Source organism: Panthera tigris, chromosome B2 (assembly GCF_018350195.1).
Source record: "Panthera tigris isolate Pti1 chromosome B2, P.tigris_Pti1_mat1.1, whole genome shotgun sequence".
NCBI classification, from domain to species: Eukaryota; Metazoa; Chordata; class Mammalia; order Carnivora; family Felidae; genus Panthera; species Panthera tigris.
In genome coordinates, this window is record NC_056664.1 from 3,938,808 (window position 1) to 3,962,504 (window position 23,697).

General features: G+C 45.6%; 4 protein-coding genes across 11 annotated transcripts; 2 read left to right on the forward strand and 2 right to left on the reverse strand.

Annotated features, from left to right (window-relative positions):
* The first annotated feature begins 1,396 nt into the window (after nucleotides 1–1,396).
* On the forward strand, nucleotides 1,397–9,362 carry LOC122238513 (histone H1.2). Of its 8 annotated transcripts, none has more exons than XM_042985526.1 (4): nucleotides 1,397–3,034; nucleotides 4,419–4,590; nucleotides 7,519–7,762; nucleotides 8,122–9,362. In XM_042985526.1, the coding sequence occupies exon 1, from the start codon at nucleotides 1,452–1,454 to the stop codon at nucleotides 2,091–2,093; it is 642 nt and encodes a 213-aa protein (XP_042841460.1). In that variant the 5' UTR covers nucleotides 1,397–1,451; the 3' UTR covers nucleotides 2,094–3,034; nucleotides 4,419–4,590; nucleotides 7,519–7,762; nucleotides 8,122–9,362. The 8 variants fall into 8 exon arrangements, with proteins under 8 accessions (XP_042841460.1, XP_042841462.1, XP_042841464.1 ...); XM_042985528.1 differs by having other exon boundaries at nucleotides 7,519–7,536; XM_042985530.1 differs by having other exon boundaries at nucleotides 7,519–7,536; nucleotides 8,712–9,362.
* Nucleotides 9,363–10,177: 815 nt separating this feature from the next.
* On the reverse strand, nucleotides 10,178–10,673 carry LOC102972317 (histone H3.1). Its single transcript, XM_042985538.1, has one exon. The coding sequence runs from the start codon at nucleotides 10,663–10,665 to the stop codon at nucleotides 10,255–10,257; it is 411 nt and encodes a 136-aa protein (XP_042841472.1). The 5' UTR covers nucleotides 10,666–10,673; the 3' UTR covers nucleotides 10,178–10,254.
* Nucleotides 10,674–10,837: 164 nt separating this feature from the next.
* Nucleotides 10,838–12,042, reverse strand: LOC102966693 (histone H2A type 1-H-like). Its single transcript, XM_015540722.2, has one exon. It carries the CDS (start codon nucleotides 11,987–11,989, stop codon nucleotides 11,597–11,599), a length of 393 nt encoding a protein of 130 aa, XP_015396208.2. The 5' UTR covers nucleotides 11,990–12,042; the 3' UTR covers nucleotides 10,838–11,596.
* Nucleotides 12,043–12,317: 275 nt separating this feature from the next.
* On the forward strand, nucleotides 12,318–12,787 carry LOC102972032 (histone H2B type 1-B). Its single transcript, XM_007074439.3, has one exon. It carries the CDS (start codon nucleotides 12,358–12,360, stop codon nucleotides 12,736–12,738), a length of 381 nt encoding a protein of 126 aa, XP_007074501.1. The 5' UTR covers nucleotides 12,318–12,357; the 3' UTR covers nucleotides 12,739–12,787.
* Nucleotides 12,788–23,697: the final 10,910 nt, after the last annotated feature.

Genomic DNA, 23,697 nt, shown 5'->3' on the forward strand with positions numbered 1-23,697 from the left:
TTAGTGTAAAAATGCCTCATTTTTTTTTTCTTTCATCACTGAACTTAAGTTGTATAACCTTTTTTGACCCTGGTCCAAGGCTGGCATCTTTAACACATATTTTCATGTGGCTGTATATTTGAATGGGAATTTCGGGTAAGTTGTAATACTTCCTTGGTCCCTAAAAGACAAAGCAAACTTTAGAATGGAATCCGAATGACCAGCACCAAAGGGCATGAGAAGGGGTAATCTTACCAACAACAGAAAAATGGTATAATAACTTACGTGTTTTAGGAATTGTCCTCTATTTCTATTTAAAAATTTGCCATCCGTTTTGTTTTACTTCGAATCTCCAGTTCATCTTATAAAAGTGTATCACATTAATGTTAGCTGCTTTCCTTCCATCGAGGTCGTCGAATTCCCAGTTAGAGTGTCCTTCTATACCATAACATGAGTTAGATGTTGTTACTGGAAGTAATCTAGAATTTTCACGTGCTGAAGTTCATGTCTTTATTGGAACATATAAAAATAAATAAATAAATAAATGCTTGTTTTCTTTGGAAAGAGATCATCTCAATGTCTGTCGCTACCAAGTCTATTGAGGATTCTTTGCAGGCTTAGGGGGTCTCCCTTCTTCCCTTATTATCTCTATTCTTGAGGGTCAGACCCCCTGCCTTGCACAACCCAGAGGGGAACCTGAGATCTTTTTTAAAAACTGCCCAATTTCTCGCCTTTGGAGAAGTGAAGAGTGCCCCGCCCCCATCTACGAAAAGACGGAGTTGATAAAGAATTTCAGTGTCTTCAAATCTAAGATTTAAGTCTCTAACCCCCCACGGTCCAGGACACCCCCCAAGGCCTTTGGACCCCCTTTCATCCAACCCTAACTGCTTTGGACTGGCCCGGGAATACTTGTCCCAGTCCACGGTTCCTGTGGGTCTGTGCGCAGAATTCACAGAGGACCTGTGTTACTTCCCTCGCGAAGAAAGAGAATTATCGTGAAAATTTAGGTGGAAACCATTTCGTTTTTGTCTCCCAAAGAAGGCAACCATGTGCCCAACCACCCCTGAGAAAAAGAACTTTCAGGGGCAAAGGAGCGAACAGGTAATTTAAGAGAAAAACAGAAAGTGGTCTCCCACCGTCCTGGACTTCCCTCGGAGTTGGGGGAGTTGGGGGCTCCTGGACGCGTCGCCTTTGGGGTTGCGGAAAAAATAAATGGAGAGCCCGGAGCCTGAGGCTTCTCGGATCCTTTTCCGACCAAAGCCGGGAGATTTGGTGCGGGGTATTTTAACATTTTCCCCCTTTTGTGAAGTGGAACAAACACAACTTGGGCGCACGGCGGCGGCTCGGAGCCTGCCAGCCAGGCGGGCGAGCGGAGCACCAATCAGCGCGCGCCTGCGCTCTATATATACGGCGGCCCGGCCCCGGCGCACCCACGGCGCTCTGCCACTTGTCCCCGGTCCTACAGCCTCAGCATGTCGGAGACCGCTCCCGCCGCTCCTGCCGCCGCGCCCCCCGCGGAGAAGGCCCCCGTGAAGAAGAAGGCGGCCAAGAAACCCGCAGGGGTGCGCCGCAAGGCTTCTGGGCCACCGGTGTCCGAGCTCATCACCAAGGCCGTGGCCGCCTCCAAGGAGCGCAGCGGCGTGTCGCTGGCCGCGCTCAAGAAAGCGCTGGCGGCCGCCGGCTACGACGTGGAGAAGAACAACAGCCGTATCAAGTTGGGTCTCAAGAGCCTGGTGAGCAAGGGCACCCTGGTACAGACCAAGGGCACCGGCGCCTCGGGCTCGTTCAAGCTCAACAAGAAGGCGGCGTCCGGGGAGGCCAAGCCCAAAGCCAAGAAGGCGGGCGCGGCCAAGCCCAAGAAGGCTGCCGGGGCGGCCAAGAAAGCCAAGAAGGCCACCGGGGCCGGCACTCCCAAGAAGAGCGCCAAGAAGACCCCGAAGAAGGTGAAGAAGCCGGCGGGGGCTGCTGTCGCCAAGAAAGTGGCCAAGAGTCCGAAGAAAGCGAAGGCTGCCAAGCCGAAGAAGGCCGCCAAGAGCGCAGCTAAGGCCGTGAAGCCCAAGACCGCCAAACCCAAGGTTGCCAAGCCCAAGAAGGCTGCACCCAAAAAGAAGTAGGCTGTTGAAGAACGTCTGCTTCTGAAACCCAAAAAGGCTCTTTTCAGAGCCACCACTGATCTCAAAGAAAGAGCTGAACCTTCTAATCTTGTCCCTTTCTCCCTTTAACCTTTGGTTCTAGGTGTGGTTGGCAGCTACAGTTGACGCCTGCCGGAAAGGGGCGGCGGGGGTCTCTGCGCCGTCCTAGGGCTCGTCCCCTGCCCAGCGGCATCCCGGGTGGCCTCCCCCGCTACGGTGCGGAAGCGCTGTCCCGGAGGCGCGCACTCGCGCGCCAGCCCCGCCCCGCGCCAGGCCATCGAAAACAACCACAAATCAAGTCAGCCAGTTCCTCGGTCTCCAGGAATCCCCCGATTGGGTTGGAAAGCCGTTCAAAAGTCCCGCCCTGCTGGCGGGTTGGCCCACTCCTCCGGCCCACGCTTTTCATCGCGTGTTTTATTGGGTGGAGGCCGGCCTCTTGTGTATTCTGTGTACGTTTCGTTTCCAGGGGATTGATTGTGCCTTTTTCGCCTGGTAAGTGTGTCCCTGATACCTCGGACACTTCCCATGGTTTGGAAAGTCCAGCTCGTGTCCGGGGACGGCCGCAGCACCCCGCCGGGGAGGAGACGGTGCGGGCGTCCGTGCCGCGCGCTCCCGTGGGCCAGCCCGCGCGCTGCGGCCGCTGAGGACCGCGTCTGGACCACCGCGCGGCGGCGGCGGCGGCGGCCACCCTGCCACCGGGCGCCGCTGGACCGGCGCCCTTCTGTCCCTCGCGTCATGTAACTTTGCGCAAAAGTGTGATGGATTGGAGTGCATCACAACAACCCTTCGTCGGCCATCTTGTCCCGGCAGCGGGTCACCGAGCGTCGTTTTAGGTAGACGTCAACATCTAAACGCCGGAGATGCTTTCAACGCATTTTTGCGCGGTCCGAAGTCCCAACGGTTTCTACGCGAGTAACGTACGGGTAAACCTGGGAACGTATGCATGTGTGGGGGTGAAGTGATGTCTCTAACGAAGGCCTTTAGTTTATCTTCACGGCGGAATCTGCGGCTTCTTTCATACTGATGGCGTTTCTCAACTTTTTTTTTTTTTTTTTTTTGGGACAGAGAGAGACAGAGCATGAACGGAGGAGGGGCAGAGAGAGAGGGAGACACAGAATCGGAAACAGGCTCCAGGCTCTGAGCCGTCAGCCCAGAGCCTGACGCGGGGCTCGAACTCACGGACCGCGAGATCGTGACCTGGCTGAAGTCGGACGCTTAACCGACTGCGCCACCCAGGCGCCCCCTGATGGCGTTTCTTCTGGGCAGAGGAAAGTCCAGTGTCGTGTTTTATATTCTGGTCAACACGGATTTTCCTGAGACAAGTTCCAGGAACCGGGGCTTCTGGAGACCCGAAGCTCAGTTCTTCGCCCATTGCCACAGCGACTGATGTAGTCGTTAAGTAACTTAGATTAATTTCCCCCCGTTACCGGTAGTGACCACGGAGTTCATTCCTGCCCGCACCGTCCCTTCCAACGGAATGGGATACTTTAATGTTCGTTTTCATGTGTAGAAAGACCCTTCTTTGAGAGCACAGCGCACCGCGCGCGCGCATTCACAAGAAAGTTTTCCCATGGTTTGTTTCAATAATTTTTGTGTTGTCAATTTCACTTTAAAAGCAATTGAACCCCCTGTATTTTGTTACAAGGTTTAATAAATGCGTGCGACTCTTCCATTTCTGCTTCCTTTCCCCTCCCCACCTCACTCCCGTTGGAGATGCCAACCGTTATCATAGGCTAAATTCCATGGATAGGTGGAGTAATCCTAGGTTTTCTACTTTGTCCCTTTGATCTTTCTGGTCATTTCTCCACTGAGATCATACTGTTAAGTATTGTTCACAGCACTGTCTTCAATGCTGAGAATACATAACCCATAGTAGGTACTGAAATAAAAATGGAATGTTTGAGAAACTGAGATGTTATAACATGACCGAGGGAGGATAGAGCTCATTCCCTGTCGTTGCTCTTTTTTTTTTTCCCAGAATTTCCTTGTTATTCTAGTTTTTGTTTATTTATTTTGTTTTTCGAAATGCACTTTAAGATGCTTCCTCCCTCCCACCTCACCTCTTCACCCTTCCATTACACATACACACACACACACACACACACACACACACACACTCGATATCCTCGTTTTATTGGGATGGTGTTAAATTTACAAATTAATTTGGGGAGAGGATGAGTTTTCCTCTTCAAGAGCATTTTATGTTTTCACATCCCTCCCCCCCCCCCCAATATTTTGTACCTGTGGAGAATGTTTCAAATTTTCTGCAGACAGATCTTCATATTATATATTACCCTTTATTCCCAGATATCTTGTCATCTTTGTTGCTGTTGAAAATGACAACCTATGAGATTTTTGATTCCTTTGGGGCCTGGCACACTGAAGATATCCAGTAATGGAAGGGATCTATGCCTAGTGAATGAACAACCTCTAGAACAGTCCTGTCTATAGCCAAATTAACTAAGGAAGAAAGAAACAGGTGAATCAGTTTTAATAACATAATTTAGGGGCACCTGAATGGCTCAGTCCATTAACCATCTGACTTCTGCTGGGGTCATCATCTCATGGTCTGTGAGTTTGAGCCCCACATCAGGCTCTTCAGATCCTCTGTCTCCCTTTCTCTCTGCTGCTCCCCCACTCTCTCTCTCTTTCTCTCTCTCTCACACACACACTCTCAAAAAGAAATATTAAAAAAAACCACATAATTTATTTAACCTAACATGTCCAAAATATTCTTGCTCAGCACAAAATCAATGTAAAAATATTTATGAGAGATCTTACATTCTTTTTTGTTTCTCATATTCTGTCTTTGGAATCTCCATGTATTTTACACAAACAGCACATCTCAGTTCCTACGTGGCTATTTCAAGAACTCACTTAACTGTATGTGGCTCATGGCAACCTTACGGACAATAAACTCTAGAATGCCCTCTGGTCCCACATATCCTGCTCTTCTCTAGCCTCATCCTTAGTTTAAAGCTTTCATATCAGTGGGTCTTCATACACGCTGTCCTCTGTGGACCTAAACTTTTTACCTTAAAGGGGGTTGACCGGTCCAAAAGTCATTGGGCCAATATGAACCAATCAAAAATTCTCTGTTCAAAAACTGGAACTGAGTTGCAGAAATTGAGGTGACCTGATGTCAGGGGCTGGGAGTTTCATCTGTAGGAGACACCGGGAGGTCTGGTGAATCAAAAATGCCGAATGGAGCCAAGGGCAGAGCACAGAGGAGAGATGCATAGAGCTTCGTTCTCTGGGTTCTTAACGTGGGGATTCTGGGTCCTCTGAGCCATCTGTACTCCTGTCACTGGGGCAGGAGCCTCCCTTGGCTCAGGTTGGGTCAAGTTGCAGCAACCAGGAGACCCAATTAAGACACTTAAATTTAATCACAGTACTTGTGCTAAGTACTATAAGTACTTGTGCTAAGTACTCATGTTTTCAAGTCCACACACTTTTTAGGTTCATATACTTACAATGGATCCTAACATTGAATGTCTCCTGCAAACATATTTGTATAGGTAAAGAGCACCCTTTTACTATTCAAATGAAATGTATTCCTCAAAAACAAATATTGGCCCTTCTCTAGCAAGGGTGAGGGGAGAGTTCACTCATAGAGAGCTAAAAGTTATCGTAAAAACCTCTAATTTTGCCTAGACTTTCGATAAGACCTCCAACAATATGTTTCCTTGATTTTGGCCCATTCCCTCACGGGTGTCCACAAAGTTGACTGGCTTAGGTCTAATACTGTAAGCCATTCATTAGACTCTGCATTGGCTGCTTTAAGAAAAAGGTCCTTGTCTTGATTTTTAGTTTATGAAGTCTACATTTTATTTTGACATTATTAATGTTATCATTTTCAATAATCTACTTATTATTATAAAATAATATTGACAACGGCAATAATATATTCAAATAATTGCCCAAACATGGCTGACTACCTAAACTTGGCAATGATTACCGCATCAAATAAATTGCTGATTGATAATTCAACATGAAAATTCATGATCTCATGTCCACGTACGATAAAAGTGTAACTCAGAAATTACAGGTTAGGGGCGCCTGGGTGGCTTGGTCGGTTAAGCGTCCGACTTCGGCTCAGGTCATGATCTCACGGTCCGCGAGTTCGAGCCCCACGTCGGGCTCTGTGCTGACCGCTCAGAGCCTGAAGCCTTTTTCAGATTCTGTGTCTCCCTCTCTCTCTGCCCCTCCCCTGTTCATGCTCTGTCTCTCTCTGTCTCAAAAATAAATAAACATTAAAAAAAAAGAAGAAAAGAAAAAAAAGAAATCACAGGTTATTTTAATGCATTATACCCACCTTTTAAAATTTCTCTGCGCATACACAAGTGGTCTCGTGGCTGAAAAATTAAATATCCTATTACTTCTCGTAGGCAAATTTCTAGGTGATTCTACGCCTAAGGGAAATGTAGAGAGTAACTTTGGGTTGAAATCCAGGCCAGAGATGAACAGGTTGGTCCAGTAAAAGGCAAGGTGACATCCTTAGAGGGTTTCAGAGTACAGCTGCGATTTAGGGTACAGTGGGAACAACACTGCTGTCGAGAGCTAGCAATTCCTGAGTTCTAATTTACAACGTGCCAAGCATTGTCGGGGAGAAGTCTCCATTGCTTTTCTTTTTTTAATGTTTGCTTAGTATTTTTGAGACAGAGAGAAACAGAGTGCAAGCTGGGGAGGGGCAGAGAGAGAGGGAGACACAGAATCCGAAGCAGGCTCCAGACTCCGAGCTGTCAGCACAAGAGCCCGATGCAGGGCTCAAACCCACCGACCTTGAGATCGTGACCTGAGCCGAAGTCAGACGTTTAACAGACTGAGCCACCCAGGCACCCCTCCATTTCTTTTCAAACACCTTCTTAGCACTCAAAGGTAGGTGTCATGATTACTGAGGACTGGTGATATTAAGAACATAGCTAGTTAGGGGCACCTGGGTGGCTCAGCCGGTTAAGCGTCCGACTTCGGCTCAGGTCATGATCTCACGGTCCGTGAGTTCGAGCCCCGCATCGGGCTCTGTGCTGACAGCTCAGAGCCTGGAGCCTGCTGCAGATTCTGTGTCTCCCTCTCTCTCTGACCCTCCCCCATTCATGCTCTGTCTCTCTCTGTCTCAAAAATAAATAAACATTAAAAAAAATTAAAAAAAAAAAAAAGAACATAGCTAGTTAGTTTCTGCTCAGTGAGCCGGTGTCATTACCCTTTGCAGAGTAGTGCTTTTCCTCAGAAATACAATAGGAGTCACATAGGTTATTTGAAATTTTCTAGTAGCCACATTTCAAAAAGCAAAAAGGAACAAGAAAAATCTATTTTGAGAGTACTTTAACTCACTGTTATAGAAATATTATTTCAACAAGTTATCTAATATAAAAAATACTGAGATTTTTTTCTTAATTCTATTTTTCAGACAACTCTTTGAAGCCTGGTACGTATTTTACATGTAAAGCTCATCTCGGTTTGGACCAGCCACATTTCAAGTGCTTCATAGCCATATATGGCTAGTGGCTACTATCTTGGATGATATAGTTCCACAGTAACTAAATACTGTGAAGAAAACACAAGCAAATACCTGCTCTGTAGTAGAATCCAGATGTTTCCAAGGAAATGATTATTCTGAGCTGGTCCTGAAGCCCAGAGAGCATCCCTGAAAGGTGATGTTTCTTCTATGCATCATATGCATTTCCCCTCGTACTAGGCCACTGGCCAGAGGACTCTCATAACAGAACATAGCCCAGGCCAGGCCACTGCATTTCCCACCCATCCACTAATCTGTGAGTCTGAGTGAGCCTTGAGGAGGAACTGGGTCTAACAATCCATTTCCAGGAAGTCTTATTGGTCCGAAGATATTTAGTGTGTGGGTTTGTTGTGAGGTTGCTTGTCAATGATATCTATTATGAATCTGGCCAATTAAAGTAAACTCTCTTGGGCTAACGTTCTTCCTCTATAAAATGGAGACAGTGAGAGAACCTGATTTTCAGGGTTGTATTAAGAATGTTCTATAATAATGCAGGCCAATCGGTTCATGTGCTACTTGACCCATGGAGAACTAGGAGACAGACTCCAATGAAAATGTGGGGACCTCTTCCATGGAACCTTCTCTAAAGGAAGATGATATTCAGCCCAGGCTAGATCGATACCATCCTGCAATATTGTCCCAGGGAACTCACCGCGATACTGAAAATGTTCAACCTGCTCAGAATTGACTTTATCTCCTCCCCACTAACTTTTGTTCTTCTGGTAACTCTGAGAATGGTACCACAGTTCAAAGCATCATGCAAAGCAAAGCTCTTTGCCAGAGGCCTGGAGTCATCCCAAACCAGTGATTCTCAATTCCTAGGGTGCTAGGCTGAGATGTTAGAACAGAGTGGTAGCAGGGCATGGGAAAGCCGTATATAAGTTAGAAAAACACAGCCAGTGATCAGAAGCAGGTTTACCCAGAAGCTAATGAAACTCAAATATTAGGCGCAAAGGTCTGAGAGAGGCTCTTGGGACTGTGTTCACTGGGTCTCATTTTTTTGCAAAATTTCAATGTTAAAATACTTTCTTCACAGCCGGTTAGACTTGTTGTCTATCGGAAGTTAATCTTCCCTTTCATTACAGTTCACCTTTTGTCTGATTATGGTGAGATACTGAAGAACATATCTGGATTTGGGTAAGAGAAAATGGAGTTGAATGTATTTGGGTAGGGGTTAATGAGATGAGCAGTGCGATTTGCAGATGTGCTCATATATAGTTCAGTTCTAGCCAATCTGAAGTAAGAATGGCGTCAAGGAGTTTTCTCCTGTTCATGGACAAACTCAGCTGGATTACAGACAAGAAGATGTTGGACTCCTGTCATTATATGACATCTACATTTTCGTAGCGAACGTGCTGGCAGTGAACGTATAGTACAGCCGAGTCAAGATTTGAAATGTACAGAATGGGAAGCTAGTTCATGAAGAAATCCTCTAAATTTTACAGCTCACGTATGCAGGAAGCTTGACAGGATTTTCTAAATTTGAAAACAGTCTTACACATAACATTACCAATAATGTGCTTTGAAGCTGAAAGTACTAAGCGATCAGGAGAACAAAACAGTTTGTGATCAATCGTGCTGGAGGAAATACTGAATTGTCTTCCTATTGTCTATATAGAAAATAGTACAAAATAACTTTCGAGTGAAGATGAAGTCGGAGTATGCGGTCAAAAAACAGGAAAATAAGCATGATAAGGTTGTATTCGAGAGTTAATAAAATGTGCTATTCTTCTGAACTTTGTGATGGCTATGGTTTTATTTTTGCAAAATTGGAATTTGGCTCATCTTTCCATTATAAATTAATATTCACTGTCTAGTTTTGTATTTGAAATTTTGAATTGTAATTGTTAAGAGTTGTGTAAATTTTAGGCCTCAGAAAAAGCTTACCTAGCATCAGTTCATTATACTTTTAAACTTAGGAAATTAACACTTAAGTGGATGGATACTGATCATGCTATTAGGTTAACTTCTATTATGCTAAGTGGACCAAGGACAGGAAGTACAGGAGATGGTCAGGAGCTCCTACAAACTCACATAACTAAATGTTCTCTTTTATTAAAGCACAACCAGGTAACAATGAATCCGTGGAAGTGCTCTTCAGAGAATTGCACTACAAATGAAACGCCCTGAAGGGGGCGCCTGGGTGGTTCTGTCGGTTAAGCTCCGACTTCCGCCCAGGTCAGGATCTCCGGGTCCTTGAGTTCGGGCCCCGGCAGGCCCTGTGCTGACAGCTCGGAGCCAGGAGGAGCCTGTTTCAATTCTGGGGTGTCCCTCTGCCTCTCAACCACTCGCCCGGTCTCTCAAAAATAAACATTAAACAACTCCCTGGAGAACTCAAAGCCAATTAAAAGCTTACTTTGTCCTCAATTTCTTGTATGCACGTCAAACTGGTCCAAGTTGTGAGTAACTAGATCTATATTCAACAAGCCGCCACGTGAATGACAAATCACTTAATAGAACGGACTGGGAAAAAGGGATATGCAACCCTCAGATACCGAACATGAAAAACATCCGTAAAGGACTATTTCCATAGCGGCTCAATTACGCCAAGCAATTAAAAGTTACAGGTACTTTTAAGAGAAAGTGTGGGTGGCTCTGAAAAGAGCCTTTTTCAACCAAAAACCGGCCTTACGCCCGCTCCCCGCGGATGCGGCGCGCCAGCTGGATGTCCTTGGGCATGATGGTGACGCGCTTGGCGTGGATGGCGCACAGGTTGGTGTCCTCGAAGAGCCCCACCAGGTAGGCCTCGCACGCCTCCTGCAGCGCCATCACGGCCGAGCTCTGGAAGCGCAGGTCGGTCTTGAAGTCCTGCGCGATCTCGCGCACCAGCCGCTGGAACGGCAGCTTGCGGATCAGCAGCTCGGTGGACTTCTGGTAGCGGCGGATCTCGCGCAGGGCCACCGTGCCGGGCCGGTAGCGGTGCGGCTTCTTGACGCCGCCGGTGGCCGGCGCGCTCTTGCGGGCCGCCTTGGTGGCCAGCTGCTTGCGCGGGGCCTTGCCGCCCGTCGACTTGCGCGCCGTCTGCTTCGTGCGAGCCATCTGAAACAACTAAGAACACACAGAACCTGGTGGGCAAGGGCGAAGTTCCCCTTATATACAGTAAGAAGCATTCTGATTGGTCTTGTCATTTTTCAAAAGAACCGCGCGATAAAACCATTGGTCGAAGGGTAATTAATTACTGGAGAGCCTGATTGGATGAATCACTCCACCTCGTCCTTCTTTTCAGCGTCCAGGTTCTGTTTTATCCTTTCACTGAGTACAGCGTGAAAAGCGAGGATTTCACCATGCGAAACGTAACTTTTGGTTCAGTAAACCTAAGTGGGACCTGAGATTCTCAATTCCTGACAGGCTCGAATGTCACCAACCTGCTGGGCTGCACACTTCTCTGAGTGCGATTGTCTTGTCTCCTTCTCCCCTAGACGGCTGGATTAGTTATTTTTAAGTAAACCTCGGGTCTCTTGGACTGCCACTTCCTAGGTCTTTGGTCATTATACCTCCCTTAATACAGTTTTCTCGTGTGAAACTACATGGTAGGGTCCCTGGATGGACCTGGAAGGTAGCATGTAAAGCACTTGGTCTGGTAATGCTAGATTCACACTACACTGGACAGCAACAAATGATCTCGGGCTTCTTTGATACGATGGGTTTTCCTTAAATTGAAAATTTGAAAATCCCGCGCGGCTTTCTTATTGGCCAAACGCAAATTTCCATTCTGCTTGTTATGCTTACATTTGAGCCCCTTTACTTTTTGTAGGTCAGTTCCATCTGGCATATAAAATTAAGTGGGGGTTTTTTGTTTTGTTTTTTGAACAAGGTTTTGACGTTACCTTATCTTTTACAGATTCAGGACTGATTCTACTAACGTAACAGGCTGGTTACTAGCCTTTCATGTGAAAATATGGATGGCTCTGAAAAGAGCCTTTGATTAGCTGTAGAAAAACGGAAGATCCGTGGTGTTCTGGGCTAGACTTTACTTGCTCTTAGCCTTGTGGTGGCTCTCGGTCTTCTTGGGCAGCAGCACGGCCTGGATGTTGGGCAGGACGCCGCCCTGCGCGATGGTGACGCGGCCCAGCAGCTTGTTGAGTTCCTCGTCGTTGCGGATGGCCAGCTGCAGGTGGCGCGGGATGATGCGCGTCTTCTTGTTGTCGCGGGCCGCGTTGCCCGCCAGCTCCAGGATCTCGGCCGTCAGGTACTCCAGCACGGCCGCCAGGTACACCGGCGCGCCGGCCCCGACCCGCTCGGCGTAGTTGCCCTTGCGGAGCAGGCGGTGCACGCGCCCCACCGGGAACTGCAGCCCGGCCCGCGACGAGCGCGTCTTGGCCTTGGCGCGAGCCTTGCCGCCCTGTTTACCACGTCCAGACATATCAAGGAAGACTAACTCACCAGCTAAAGATCCGCGAAATACAAAGAGACGAACTTGGCAGCTCAGGGAAGTTTAAAAAAAAAAAAAAAGTTCTTTTATAGGCAGAGCATGGATGAGCAAATACGCCTTCCCATTGGTCAAAGTATGTTTGCCTGTGTATCCAATAGGAAGAGAAACTGTGTATCCCTCATTTGCATAAGCCCCTCCCCTTAACGAAAGTGTTCTGCTTTTATCCAATCAGAAGTGATAATTCTTGAACCTTCATTTGCATTGAAGAACTATAAAAGAATGGGCTCTGGACCCCTCACAACACTAACCTTTGTTGTGGGGAGTGCGATTAGCATTTCTACAGCTCTTAGAGAAAAATCATGCCTGAGCCCTCCAAATCTGCTCCTGCCCCGAAGAAGGGCTCCAAGAAAGCCATCACTAAGGCGCAGAAGAAGGATGGCAAGAAACGCAAGCGCAGCCGCAAGGAGAGCTATTCCATCTACGTGTACAAGGTGCTGAAGCAGGTGCACCCCGACACCGGCATCTCGTCCAAGGCCATGGGCATCATGAACTCGTTCGTGAACGACATCTTCGAGCGCATCGCGGGCGAGGCGTCGCGCCTGGCGCATTACAACAAGCGCTCGACCATCACGTCCCGGGAGATCCAGACGGCCGTGCGCCTGCTGCTGCCCGGGGAGCTGGCCAAGCACGCCGTGTCCGAGGGCACCAAGGCCGTCACCAAGTACACCAGCTCCAAGTGAGTGCTGGGAGGCACGATCCAACCCAAAGGCTCTTTTCAGAGCCACCCACTTTATCAAAGGAGAGCTATAACTGCCATTCCGTGGCTGAGCAATTGCAAGCTTGGGCTACAGTCTTAATGAATCCACTGAAATGGTGATCCGTAGGGGCATTTTTAGAGCCAAGTATGCGTTTGGGTGGTCACTAACTAGGCTCTCAGCGAAATAAAATACTGTGGCGCAATGGCTGTGCTGCAAAGCGCCACTTCACTTGTAAGGTTTTTTTCAGCCCACGTTTCGTTTTCCCCCAAACTCGTAATACTTGGAAGCGCTCACTCCTTTCCCTGTGTCTGCAGGTTTCTAAAGGAGACGGGAGTTTCCCTGCTAGGTAAAGAAGTGACTACAGCATTTCAAAATAGGGACCCTCCGCGGATTACTATACCATGCTGCCCTGTTGGGAGGAGGAGAGGTCCAGGTACTGGAAAGAGCCGGTAGGCGCACGTATTCCCGGAGCCTCAACTCCCCAGAACCTAAAGCATTAGGTAAACAGCGGAGCCGCCTGTGGTTCCCGTGGGCATCCATGGGGTATACCTCAAGCTCTCTGCGCACGCATTAAATGAAATTACTCTAGTTTCGCGTTAGAATTGTTTCCCGATGGCAACGGCCGATCTAAACCGCTTTCAGTTTTGCAGGTCGGAAACCCGGGCTATTTCCTGTGTCACTGGCTTCTCTGGAATGCCACCAGAAGGGCGGGAAGCACGGCCCTGCAGCTCTAGGAAGGACAAAGAGTTTGAATTTCCCGCGCTTCCCCTTCGCGGCACCTCGTTGGCTGGCCGGGAGGGCCCCGCAGAGGCTGGTATGCGGGTTGTTCTTAGTAAACCTTTTTCAAAAAACTGGGACTCCAAAAATGATGCTCAAAAGACAGTAATGATCTTGGTGGAGGAAGAGGAGACATTTGGGCAGGTCTGGGTCCCGGTTTGAGGGGGGCGGTGTCAGATTGGGTAGGACTGAGCTGTTGACTGCCTGTGAAAAGGGGAGGGAAAGAATATTTTTCATCGGTTTACGAACACTTTACGTAAGGGCGATCTACAACAGTGTCCTTTGGATGAAGAAGTCAAATTTGAAGTAGGATTTCTTTAATTTCTTTTTTTTTAAGGACCCCTTTAAAATGAAAAGTTAAACTTAAATTCTCTTTTCCCAGATACCACGTCAGTAGACTGCTGTGTATTTACTGTCTCAGCAGAGGCAACATATAGCTGTGAAAGAGACCCCTGTCTTTAAAATTCATTCTTATAAAAAGACATCTCCCCTCACCCCTCCCAGGCCCTTTTTCTTTTCTCTTCTCTTCTTTTCTTTTCTCTTTTTGTTTCATTTCTTTCTGTTTCTTCTCTTTTCTTTTCTTTTCTTTTCTTCTCTTCTCTTCTCTTTTCTCTTCCTTTCCTTTCCTTTCCTTTTTCTTTCCTTTTGTGTTTTTTTTTTTTTTTTTCTTTTTCTAATTATCAAACTCCGGCTACAGTTTAAGAATCACTGACACTTATGTTCTTCCCCTGGAGAGGTGAGATCTGGATGGTAATATTATTTCCTATCCTTTTCAAAATGATCTTTTCAAAATGATCAGATTATTTTCTCCCCATCTTGTCCTTCAAAACTTTTGCCTGCCTGCTTGCTTTGGTCCCTTTCTTCTCTCTCTTCTCCTCTCGTTCCTGCTTCCCTTCCTTCCTGATATTTGATGCTTTACCTAAAACTTTACCCTTAATTGAGGAGTTCAAACTAAACCCCAAGCCTCCTAAACTCAGACCTAGGCCCTTTTGCCATCTCTCCTGGATACCTGACTGATCTGTAACAAGTGAACGAGATTTTTTTAAAAAATCGATGCCCGGACCCTGTGGTAGGACCCCAGATCTATAGTGGGAGTGCGGAGAAACCAGAAAAATTTTTTTTATAAAATCTCCCCAGTTGTATCCGATAAAGCACCAACTTTGGACACAGCAAGGCCAGCAGTCCAGCCATCAAAGTTAAATTCTAGAAGGGTTTATACACCCCCTTGCTTAATAAAACACCCACATTTTCTTCAGAGAGGCAGTCTCTGAGTAACAAAGCAAACGAGCAAAAAATAACCTGTCTTACCTTCCTGATTCTCCTTTCAGTCATGGAAAGTTCTTCCTACCTTTCGGTCCAACAAAGGTGACCTGGAGACAGGAAGAGCTGAATTTGTAGGGGAGAACACTTTCTGGACCCCCTGTTATCTGTTTGTGGACCTTTCTTCTCTTTTCCAAATTCTCGGCCTCCCTCCAAATGAAAGGTCTCCCAACCCCCTCTGTCTGCCCATCAACCATTCAAAATAATTTCAAATAGACAAATAAAAATCTACTGTAATTCCATTATCCGGGACATTTTTGCCCTCAATCTTCTGGAAGTTTTACTTTGTGCAAGTCTATATGGACAGGTGTATAAATGTAATACAAGTGAGAGCATACCTTCTGTTATCCTTTTAAATTAATAGAGATCTTGTTGCCGGGTAAACTGGGAAAACTCGGGCCCTGAGGCCTCGACTGAGCCGGCCCCAAAGGAGTCGCCAAAGGTTATTGGTCTTGTCAGGAGAAAGAATCCAAAGACAGACACAGAACACAGCGGACGAGGGACACAAGTGGGAGAGTTTGTTGAAGTGAAAAGTACACTCTTGAGATAGGAGAAGGAGAAAGCTCCAGAGAGACAGCCAGCTGCCTCCCTGGGGTTCGGGTTTCTTTCTTTTATCCTAGGTGTTAACTAGGATGTTCACTAGGGATGAAAAGCAGGGTTTCAGGCCTTTTTTTCCTAATTTGTTCAGGGGCTTTCTGTCAGTTCGCCGCCATTTTGGGCCTGTCTGGTGTGACGGGCCTCTCACTTTCCAGATAGCTGGCCACGACTTCCTCGTTGCTGACCTCCAGGCATCCTGTTGCAATGTTAACTAACTGCCTACTCTAACAGTACCAGAAGGAGAGCTATTGTCAGGCATACCTGTTTTTTTTTTTAATCTGAAAGGTTTTTCTGCTGGGCAGAGCAAACATCTGATTAACCAAACATCTACGCTTACCTTTCTGTGAATTGCCCCCTCCCCTTTGAAGCCCCAGGCCCCTATCCCATTTCTTAGCTCAGGATGGCCTACAAGCTTCAATTGCCTGACGGCCTTTGTGAGGACGTTTTGGAGTGAAGGGGGAAAGAAAAGGGGTTCGGAGCCAACGTCCAAGCAAGAATTCTTGAAGACCTCTTTGGTGCAAAAAGGTGATTTAATTAAAGCAAAGGGACAGGACGGGTAGGCAGAAAGAGCTGCCCTGGGGCTGTGAAGAGTGACTAATTATATACTCTCAGGCTGGGGCGGGGTGGGGTTAGGGGTAGAGTGTATCTGTAAGGAATTTTGGAAGCAAAGTTTCTAGGACCTTGAGGCAGTAGCTGTTGTTAGGAAAATGTCATTTATTACCGTTTAGTGAAACCTCAGTCATGAGACCTTCAGATGTATACCAGGGCCCATAAGCTGAGAATATAATTGCCAACATATACTTGGGGGTTAAAGATAAAGGAGGTTTGCAAAGGAGTTTTTATGTGTTTCAGGAGACTTACAGGATCTTGGGGGGTCGGGGTAATGTTAAGCTAAGGCTCTCTTTTGCCCCCAGCAAAGTGTGATCATTGAGGCAGCTGAGCTCCCAGAGGGAGGTCACTCTGCCGGTTTCAAGGGCTTGTCAATGGGGTGTAGACAGTAAGGAAATTTAATTTTTCATTTGCCTTAGTTTCCCCCATCACCATGGCAAGCACTTAAACCCCCTTCCATCTTGACGAAGGTGATATTAGGGCTGCAGGAAATGGAGCCTATAGGTGTCTGGGAATTAGGCTGTGGATAAGACTGCCTTTTTCTTGCCGTTTACTAAGTAAGCTCTCCATAAACTGAAGGAGATTCCTGTCCTGCAGGACTGTGATCTCCACGAGTCAACCATCTGCTTTCTTTCCTCTCCCCTGTTCTTGGGTGGCCAGGAGTGTCCGAGGAATATCACACATATCCCACTTGGGGTGGGGGGTGTGGGGGCAGAGGGGTGCTGTTAGCCTGTACTTTGCTCTCAGCTTGCCCCACACCCCCTCGGCTCAACCATTTTTTGCCTCATGTATTTTGCGAGGCTGTTATTTGGTGCTTATACATTTAGAATCGTATGGCTTTCTTAGTAGTTTGACCCTTTTATTGGTCTGTAATATCCCTTTCTATCTCTGGTAACTTTCTTTGCTCTGGTTTACTTATCTGATTAGGAGAGGCAATCCTGATTCCTTTTTGTTGATATTTGTATGGTTTCGCTTCTCCTACCCTTTAATTTCAACCTGCGTGTGTAGTTCTATTTCAGGTGAGTTCCTTGTAGACAGTGAAGGGGGACATTATTTGCCACCCTAAAATATACCTCTTTGGTGTAAGGATTACCTTGAGTGGATTATTTATTTCTTTAAATAGCAGACATTTAAAAAGCTTTGAAACCCCAGTAGAAGTTAGTCATTTGTGAGAGAAGTTTACATTTACCAGGGAAATCTGCATTTGTAAGAGTGTTTCCCTCTCTGTACTGGGAAAAGGATGACTAAAACTAGGGGGACCCATTGGAGAAGGCAAAGATTTAAATCTGCGTAAAGATTTAAATCTGGTCAAAGATTTAACCATACCCGGTTAAATGTGCTTTGCCTGGTAACTTCCCAGAACTGGCCCCCCACCCCCACCCCCAACATCTTTTGTGTTTAGCTGGAGATCGTATTTAAGGCAGTGGCTTGGGCCATTTGGGGCATTACTCAATACTTCCTGGATCTCTCCCTTGTATACAGGAGGTACACATGTTATTAAACCTCAGTTTGTTTTTCTCCTGGTAATCTTTTATTCCAACAATAAGGGGGGGTCTCAGCCAACAACCTAGAAGGGTAGAGGGAAAATTATTTTTCCTCCCCTGTAACAGCGTACATTTGCAGCACATTTTTATCCACTCAGCCAATCTCTGTTTTTTAATGGATGCATTTAGATCATATGTATTTGGTGCAATTATTGACATTGATGGGGTTCAGGACCTACTACCCCAAAAGATGGCACCTTGACATACTGAATATCTTAAGCCAAAGGAGTTTGGGAAAACAGCAAAAGCAAGAAGTTCACTTTGACCTCCTCTTCCCTAAAGACAGGATTAGGGAAACATGCTTATTACCAGAAACAGGGAATTTAGGGCCATGAAAGCTGTATGAACAAACCTTGTTACTTTTTCACCATTTACTACCCATTGCCCAAACCCCTTTGTCTTTTCAGTCCTTTACAAAGATATTTCATTGTAAAAGCTTCCTACTCTGGTCACTTTAGGTTTTCATTTTTTTTAGGAAGGCTCCCAAGTACGTGTAAAAGTTCTAATAAAATGTGTATGCTTTTCTCCTGCTAATTTATCTTTGGCAGTTTCATTATCAGACCTAGCAAGGAGCCCTAAAAGGGTTGGGGAAAAATTCTTCTCCCATACATGTTAGGCCTTAAGTTTGCCATTTTAGTTTTTGTTTTCTGGTGTTTTTTTTTTTTTTTGTCTGTTTGTTTGTTTGTTTCTTTTCCCCCTCACTGTTACCCACTTTTTGTTTTCTAGGTCTGGCTTTCCTGTGGGCTACTTGAGTATTTTCTTTAGACAATTTGATTCTGATTCATTTATTGTCTTTGGATAGTTTTTTAGTGGTTGCTCTAGGTATCACATACACATAACATCACAGTCTGCTGGTATCTACATGTTACCAGTTGAACTGTACCAAGCTTCTCTCCTTTTAAATCATTTACCCTCCCTTGTTTATAATTATCTGAAATATTTCCTCTCTATATGTTGAGAACCACATCAGATAATATTAGAAATTTAGCCTCTAAACATACTTTAGAAGATTCAAGACAATTGCGTTTACCCATATTTCTTTTTGTTGTTCTTCCTTGTTAATGTTCCAAAAATATTATATCATTTCTTTCTTCCCCCCCCCCCCCCCCAAAACTCCCTTCTGCCATTCTTATATGGATAGATAACACTGGCAGCAAATTCTCACGCTTTACTTTATCTGAGAACGACTTTATTTCCCTGCTAATTTCTCAAGGACGTGAAATTCAGAGGGACAGTACCAGTTCTTCCCTTTTAGCTCTTAAAAATATGTGACCCTTCCTTTTGGTATGTGGTTTCTGATGACAAATCTGCTACCATTTGAGTTGATTTTTCCCTTTTACATGGGTTTTGTTTCTCTTGCTGTGTATGTGTCTGTGTGTGTGTATATTTGTGTCTTTAATTTTCATAGGTTTGATTATGTGTTTGGGTTTATTCCACTTGGGGTTTGTGGAGCTTCCTAAATCTGTAGGTTTATGTCTTTTGTCAAATTTAGAAATTTTTGGTTATTATTTCTTCAAATATACTTTTCCAACACCACCCTCTTTTCTCCTCTCCTTTTGGTCCTCTGAAGACAAGAATGTTACATCTTTTGTCATCGTTCTACATGTCTCTGATGTTCATTTCTCTCCCCAGTCTATTCTCTCTCCGTTGTTCAAATTGGGCAATTTCTATTTTTCAATCTTCAGATTCACTGTTTTGTCCCTATCTTCTCCATTCTGCCGTTGACCCCATCCATGACCCCATCCACGGAGCTTGTTATTCCAGGCATTGTATTTTTCAGTTCTAAAACTTGAATTGGGTTCTTCTTTTATTTCTATGCTGAGGCTTTCCCATCTTTCACTTGTTTCGCGTGTGTCTGTCATTGCTCATTGAAGTATTTTTACGATGGTTGCTTTAAAATCCTAGGTGGATAGTTCCAACATGCCGAGAGGGGAGAAGTGCCCCATCGTTACCGAGAAGGGTGGAAGTCCAGGATCCCCATGTAGCCTCTGATGGAGTTTGAAGTGGGGTTCATGAGCAAACGGCCCAGAAAGAATTCTTGAGATGTCTTCAGCACAAAAAGGCGACTTTATGAAAGCACGAGGACAGGACCCGTGGGCAGGAAGAGCTGCACGGGGGTTGGGAGGAGCGACTGATTATACTTTGCAAGTTTCACCGTAAGTCTCCAAGGAATTTCTGGATGCTGAAAGCAGGGTCTCACAGGACCATTCAGCTATTGTCCAGACCAGGTTGCTTTTAGTTTTTAAGGAAGTGTAAACAGGCATCAAGGCAGCCATGAACTTCTTGAGGGGTGTTACACCTGCAGGTGTCTGACATCCAGCCGTGGGCTGCAGGCTATAAGGGAATGGAAGTTAAGCTACATTTTTCTTGCCTTTGTTTCCCTCGTCAGCCTCCACAGAAACCGTATAGGTGGGGAGTGGGGTGGGGGGGAGATGCAGGATGTTTTCCATGGTGTTTGGCTGGAGGAGAGTAGTTACTTCTTGAGTTCTCCACTATCTAGGTGGACCTTTGGTCTTTTGGCTAGAGATAACAGGGTTTTCTGGTTTTGTGTCTTTATTGTTGTTGTTCGTTTGCCTTCCTTGGCATTTCTAGATTGCCAGCTTCTTCAGCACCACATCCAGGATAGATGAGGTAAAAAGAAAACCCAGGGAACACACAACATCTTGTTCCTCAACTTTCAAGGTCACTTAGCCAGCCTACCTTCTCGACACCCTTTGGCAGTCTTATGTTTAACGTATATGGGAGGTTCCGGGTTGCTAGTTGTACTTCGCAGAAAGAATAGGGAGAAGTGTGTTTTACTTCACCTTGGTCCAGAAATAGAAGTTTTTATGCTTTTGAAAAATTTTTATACATTGCTTCTATGTGACATAAGAGAGGTTTCCAGCTACTATTTTCAAACTTATTTCCACAAAGAACACATCCTGCGTATTAAATAGATATTTACACTTAGTAGATTAAAAAAAAATTGAATATAATCATTCTCTTTTTAAAAAGTGGCTTTTGGAGGACTGGAGATGACTGGCTTTATAAGAATTCTGTCAGATGAGTACAACGTACAGATCCGGATCAAGTCAACTTGAGCTTTCTTTCAAGATTTCTGGTCATTGTTAGGTTCTTTTTTAAAATGAGGGATCCTTATGCCTCCTGTCTGTAACCAGTGTTCTATAATGTGTGTAATGTAAACAACAGGTGGCCCTCAGAATAAATTAATGAATTAAAAGCACTTACAGCTGTAACTCTTGCCGTGTTCAGGTGAGTGACAGTCTACTCTAGGACATACTCTTGCAAATGCTTCCATTTGTCGGGGAAGAACAACTTGTCTCTACACTCATAGGGTCTCCAACTCGGTCTAGGAATTCAACTGACATAGACAAATTAATGGGATAAAAGCCTACAAGTTATAATTATTACTTTTTGTTTACATGCACATGGGAGTTTTCACAAGAAAAACGAAAATCCAAAGAAGCTCTAAGAAGGTAATGCTTCTATACTGTGTTGGACAAAGAAGGGTAACTTAAGAAAATGTCACCGGCGAAGGGGCTGGGACTAGGGGAGTTAACTGGGAGATGATGTTTGTCTGCACAGATTTCTCTGAGCCTCAACGTCCTGTCCTCTGCGAGAAGAATGACTCTTTGCTTCTGGTAGAGGGAGGACCTCTTTAAGGAAAAGAAGGTAGACAGTGAGACTGTCCCTGCTGTTGCTCTTTTCTTTTAACTCAAACTACTCAATGTGCCAGAGCTGCATATTTTGGGATGGCATGTTCTGGACTTCATCAACAATAACCTCAATGTCGGCTAGTTTTTCTCAAGGGTATTTAAGGCACATTATACTTTTTTTTATTTGTATCGAGCAAAGAACAGATATTTACTTCCTTTCATTGTCATACAAAACAATATGCATCAAAGTGTCCTCTCCAGGCAGTAGAGTTGTTACTTTGGAAATTACTTTTCTCTCACATTGTCGTGGAAGCGTTTACCCCCACCGTCTCTCTCCCCAACATCTGCCCTGCACGTTATTTTTCAGTCAAATGCCTAGAGTTTGCCAATTTTGAGAACGTGCTGATAGGGTTTCATCAAGCTGTTCTACTGTTGCAGACAGTTGTAGTGTTGTGTTTGCTGACTTGCGTGACGCAGGGTCACCTAGATGACCGGAAGCCTTCTTCTCGTCCCCGATCTGATAGAGTACGGGTTCCTGATGCTGTGAATGTCTGTACTCCAACTTCTATTCTGTGGTTTTGAAGCAGGCTTTAATCTTGCCTCCTATTTTACCTAGCACTCTACATACCCCTTCCTCCATCCAAAGTGACCTACTTTATTCTGGAAATTAGAACAGTCCTACCTCTGGCCCTCGGCTCCTGACATTCCCTTGGCTTTGGATGCACGTGGGCTTTTATGGGAGCATTTACTCTTCCTGCTTGGCTAGCTTCTTCACCGCTTTCAGGTTTGAACTCAAACCTGAAACTCATACCCTCCTGGTGACACTCTCCCTGACCATCCCCGTGTGTCTCAGATATGCCCTTTTCCTACTTTGTCTCCATGCCGCCCGTCACCAAAAACCGCACTGTCCTCTTCTGTGCATTTAGCCCATTGTGCACCTCGCCACGCTAGGAGGGCGTCACCGCAAGGGTACAGTTTTCCATCTGCCATGGACACTGCCATGTTCCGTGGACCTGGAACTCTCTGGCATTTAGTCGGTATTCAATGAGTATGTGTGGAATGAATGCTGAATACTCACCTCCCTCCCTCATGAATTCTCTTGACCCTTCTGATTCGCAGTGATGACCCCTCTCTGCCACCCATTCTCATATTCCTGATTGCTCACACCTTCATTTTTGGAGGCAGAATATCCTGTACTATTTAATCTTCAGACATACAGTCCTTCTCTTTTCAAAAAGTGCCAAGTCTTTGAGGCAGGATTTGAGACCTTCTATATCTTCATCTTGCAAAGACATTGAGCCTGTGGTTGTTGTTTACTGCTGTCATTGACACTGAAGATAACGATGAAAAATTAAAAGGAGAGTGAATATTGTCAAGAGAAAGAGTCCTAAGTGTCTGAAGACTTAAGAGAAGGCGAAAAAAAAAAAATGGAAGATGCACATCTTGACTCTCCTGCCTGGTTCCCTGGATCAAAGGATGCTTCTCTGACCGTTGGCTTATGAGTAGATTTTTCTCACACATAGGTTCGTGTTCCTTTTACCATCCTATCTGGGACTCAGAAGACCTGTAGGCTTGAGTCTGCAAAACTTCCTGAAATTACTGTTCACCTTCCTCAAGGCCCCATCAAGGTCTATCTTCTGGACCATAAGAGGAAAAACACCAAGATTCCTCCCGGCAATGTCTCTCGATGTTACTATATTCCTTGACATGAGCGCTAAGACCAGGCAAAGACTGCAGTCATATAAACACAGCGTTTATAATACATCATCTTTTTTGTGTATTTCAGTGTTGTGGGGCATCTGTTCCCTCATTTCCTAAAGGTCCCAAGACTTCTTGTGTTTGCGTTGCAATGTTTCGGCCCTCTAACCACGAGGGGTGCAGTACGCTATGGATATGGAGGATGACAGAAGAATTTTCCGAACCAACCAAGTGTTGTAGCCAAGTGAAAAAATGGAGAAGGTAGGAGTTGGGAATGGCAACGGGGGGAACGAGTTTCCCAACCAGGAGTATGGAGTCCTTGGTCTTGACGCAGTTTTGGAGTGGTGGCGGGGTCCAGAGCTGATGGCCAGAAAAGAATTCTTGAGTCGCCTTTGGTGTAAAAAGGTGGTAGTATTTAAGCACGGGGACAGGACCCAGGGGCAGAAAGAGTTACACTGGGGTTGTGATGGGTGACTGATTATATACCTTCAGGTTGGGAGGGCGTTAGGGATAGCATAAGTCTCTAAGGAGTTTTGGAAGCAGGGTTTCCAGGGCCTCGAGAGGCTAACTGCTGTTAGCAAAAGGTCATTTATTACTGTTTAGTAAAACCTCAGTCATGAGACCCTTCAGATGTTTATCAGTGGGCCATAAGCTTGGAGTATGAGTGCCAACATGTATCTTGTGATGGTAGAGATAAAGGAAGTTTTCAAAAGAATTCTTATATGTTAAAGTAGACTTAC

What these genes read in the sequence shown, in the direction of transcription:
- LOC122238513 (XM_042985524.1), top strand. Translation starts at nt 1,452, where the DNA reads ATGTCGGAGACCGCTCCCGCCGCTCCTGCCGCCGCGCCCCCCGCGGAG.
- LOC102972317 (XM_042985538.1), bottom strand. Translation starts at nt 10,665, where the DNA reads ATGGCTCGCACGAAGCAGACGGCGCGCAAGTCGACGGGCGGCAAGGCC.
- LOC102966693 (XM_015540722.2), bottom strand. Translation starts at nt 11,989, where the DNA reads ATGTCTGGACGTGGTAAACAGGGCGGCAAGGCTCGCGCCAAGGCCAAG.
- LOC102972032 (XM_007074439.3), top strand. Translation starts at nt 12,358, where the DNA reads ATGCCTGAGCCCTCCAAATCTGCTCCTGCCCCGAAGAAGGGCTCCAAG.